General features: G+C 50.2%; 1 protein-coding gene across 1 annotated transcript; it reads right to left on the bottom strand.

Annotated features, from left to right (window-relative positions):
* Nucleotides 1-6: 6 nt before the first annotated feature.
* LOC123177163 (pentatricopeptide repeat-containing protein At5g08510) lies at nt 7-2,447 on the bottom strand. Its single transcript, XM_044591061.1, has 2 exons — nt 1,889-2,447; nt 7-1,694 (listed from the first exon to the last, which is right to left on the bottom strand). The coding sequence occupies exons 1-2, from the start codon at nt 2,387-2,389 to the stop codon at nt 1,080-1,082; spliced, it is 1,116 nt and encodes a 371-aa protein (XP_044446996.1). The 5' UTR covers nt 2,390-2,447; the 3' UTR covers nt 7-1,079.
* Nucleotides 2,448-2,457: the final 10 nt, after the last annotated feature.

The following is a 2,457-nucleotide window of genomic DNA, read 5'->3' as shown; positions in this document are numbered from 1 at the left end:
CCCTCCTCCTTGACCCGCACCCGTCAACCTGCTTCCTCACCTTAGCCTGGACACCACAGCTTGCTGCCCTTCGCAGCATTGTCCTGTCTCCAGCGAGGTCCTGGCTCGGCCACGCCAGGGTCAACATCACTGCGCTCCTCACGTCGCCCCTATCATTGGCCTCGACCAAATTCAACTGACGCCAGCAAAAAATTCAGCCACGTGACATTTAGCAAAACCCCAAAAATAACTAGAAATTGACATGTTGCGGCAAAGAAAATTCTAGCCATTTTTTTTCGAGTCCTGTCTAGCCATTTTTATTATGTTCTCCAAACGAGCAAACAATTTCCAAGATTCCAACATAGATCTTGACAAAAAAAAAAGGCCAGTCCAGATAATGGATACATCCTGCATGTGCACGGGGGCTATAAACAAACTCTCTATATCTGCTACTTCTTTTACCAGCTCAATAATAAATCAAAATTGAGTAATAAACTGCAATCGAACACATCAGGAGGGAACGTGTTATTACAGGGATCGCCTCATTCATGAAACGAGATGTACCTTGTTGGGACTATAGTCTGGTTCTCAAGATCACTGGTGGCGCTACCGCCGGTGACCCCGAGAGGTCCAGGCTCTGCAGGTCAACCTCCTCTCCACTACGCAACAGCACCTTCCGAGCAACTGGCAATGATGTTCTTTTGGGAAAACTCACCTCGGCGTCGTCGCAGGTTGCAGCTATAACTTGCCAGATGCCAAAGCTCCAAAAGGGAACAGAGGATTGGCTCCGCCTCTGCTCAAGAATAAACGTACCTTGTTGGGCTGTATCTTGGAATTATATGCTTCGTCTGCAATTCTCGGTGGTCTGTGCATCTTAATAGCAAGCACAGCATGAACGACCATTTTGATTTATAGCAGCAAGAAGAGAAGAGTCGATGCCCAGGTGGTGCTACGCACTGACTTGATTTGGCATTCCTTCTGTTGCCACCTTTTGAAAAATCCCTTGCTACATCAATTTGACTCGGAAGATCAGATCAGAGCAGTTCATAGGAAATCCCAGATCACTTTTATGATCACAGTCTCTTCACATCTCTAGGAATTTAGATCTCTACAGGTGACAGAAACAGCTGTTCCGCTTCTTCCTCATTTTCTAGTCCGACAAGCTTCATGAGCATTGTGACACTGTCAAGGGTGCTGTACACCTCCACAAATCTTGGATGTGACTTATCCTCAACAAGGAACTTGTGCATCCTGCCATCTAGCTCTATGAAGCTGTACCCAGCTGATTTCTTGTGGTCTTTCTCCTTGAGTAACTTCCATACCTGGGCAACACCGTCCCATTTTCCAGACGACGCGTATATGTTTGACAGGATCACCAGATTTCCAGTGTTTTGTGGCTCAAGAAAGATGAGTTTGTTTACTGCTGTTTCCGCTAGTTCTACGTTTCCATGGAAGCTGCAGGCACCGAGCAAGGCTCCCCAGATGACGGCGTCAGGCTCCACTGGCATGCTTACTATCATACTGTAGGCTTCATTCAGGAGACCAGCACGCCCAAGCAGATCAACCATGCAACCATAGTGCTCAATTCTTGGAGTAAGACTAAATTCGGCCTCCATGGAGTTGAAGAGTAGCTTTCCTTCATCTACCAAACCTCCATGAGTGCAAGCCAAAATGACTCCAACAAATGTGATACCATCTGGTTTAGCCCCTGTCATCTAAATACAGTAAAATAAGCTCCACGTTCCACAGTGACAAAGGAGCAAGGCATATCAAAATAATGTAATTTGCTATGTGGTTACAATGTCAACAATCACTAAATCTAGTACCAAATAATAACTTTGCAAGGAAGTGATGCTGCGTTGGTGCCAACACATAGGAGTAAATTACAATTCAAGGAAGAAATCCTCACCCTCAACTTATGGAACAAGGCAAGTGCTTCCCTCCAGGAGCCATGCAAGGCGAATGCCATGATCATTGAGTTCGAAGAACAGAGATCTCGCCGACGACCGATCCCCTGAAACACCTGCCAAGCTCTCTGGATGCTGCCACACTTGGCATACATCTCCAGCAGTGCATTGGCCACATACACATTCACCAGGTGGCCTTTGCCCCTCGCGTACTCCTCCACCTTCCTCCCCAGCTCCATGGCCCCAACAGCCGCGCACGCGGGCAGCACGCTGCTCACCGTCAGCTCATTCGGCTGCACCCCTGCCCCCTCCCACATCTCCAGGAACGCCCCCACGGCCTCCTCGTGCCGGCCGTTCTGCACGTACCCGGACACCATCGCGGTCCAGGAGACCACGTTCCGGTCCGGCATTTCCCCGAACAGCTTCTCCGCGGCGTCGAGGAGGCCGGCCCTGGCGTAGGCCGAGAGCAGCGCGTTGCTGACGGCCGTGTCCCCGCGCGGCATTTCGTCGAACACCCGCCTGGCGTCGCGCAGGAGGCGGGTCCTGGCGTAGAAGGAGACGAGCGCGGAGC

Source organism: Triticum aestivum, unplaced genomic scaffold (genome assembly GCF_018294505.1).
Source record: "Triticum aestivum cultivar Chinese Spring unplaced genomic scaffold, IWGSC CS RefSeq v2.1 scaffold257199, whole genome shotgun sequence".
NCBI classification, from domain to species: domain Eukaryota; kingdom Viridiplantae; phylum Streptophyta; class Magnoliopsida; order Poales; family Poaceae; genus Triticum; species Triticum aestivum.
Note: the sequence above shows the minus strand (reverse complement) of the source record. Positions and strands in the feature narration are given on the sequence as shown.

Coding starts and splice junctions, on each gene's coding strand:
- LOC123177163 (XM_044591061.1), bottom strand. CDS start 2,389: ATGCCGCGCGGGGACACGGCCGTCAGCAACGCGCTGCTCTCGGCCTAC. Junction 1,695..1,888: donor CCTTGTTCCATAAGTTGAGG/GTGAGGATTTCT, acceptor TACTGTATTTAG/ATGACAGGGGCTAAACCAGA.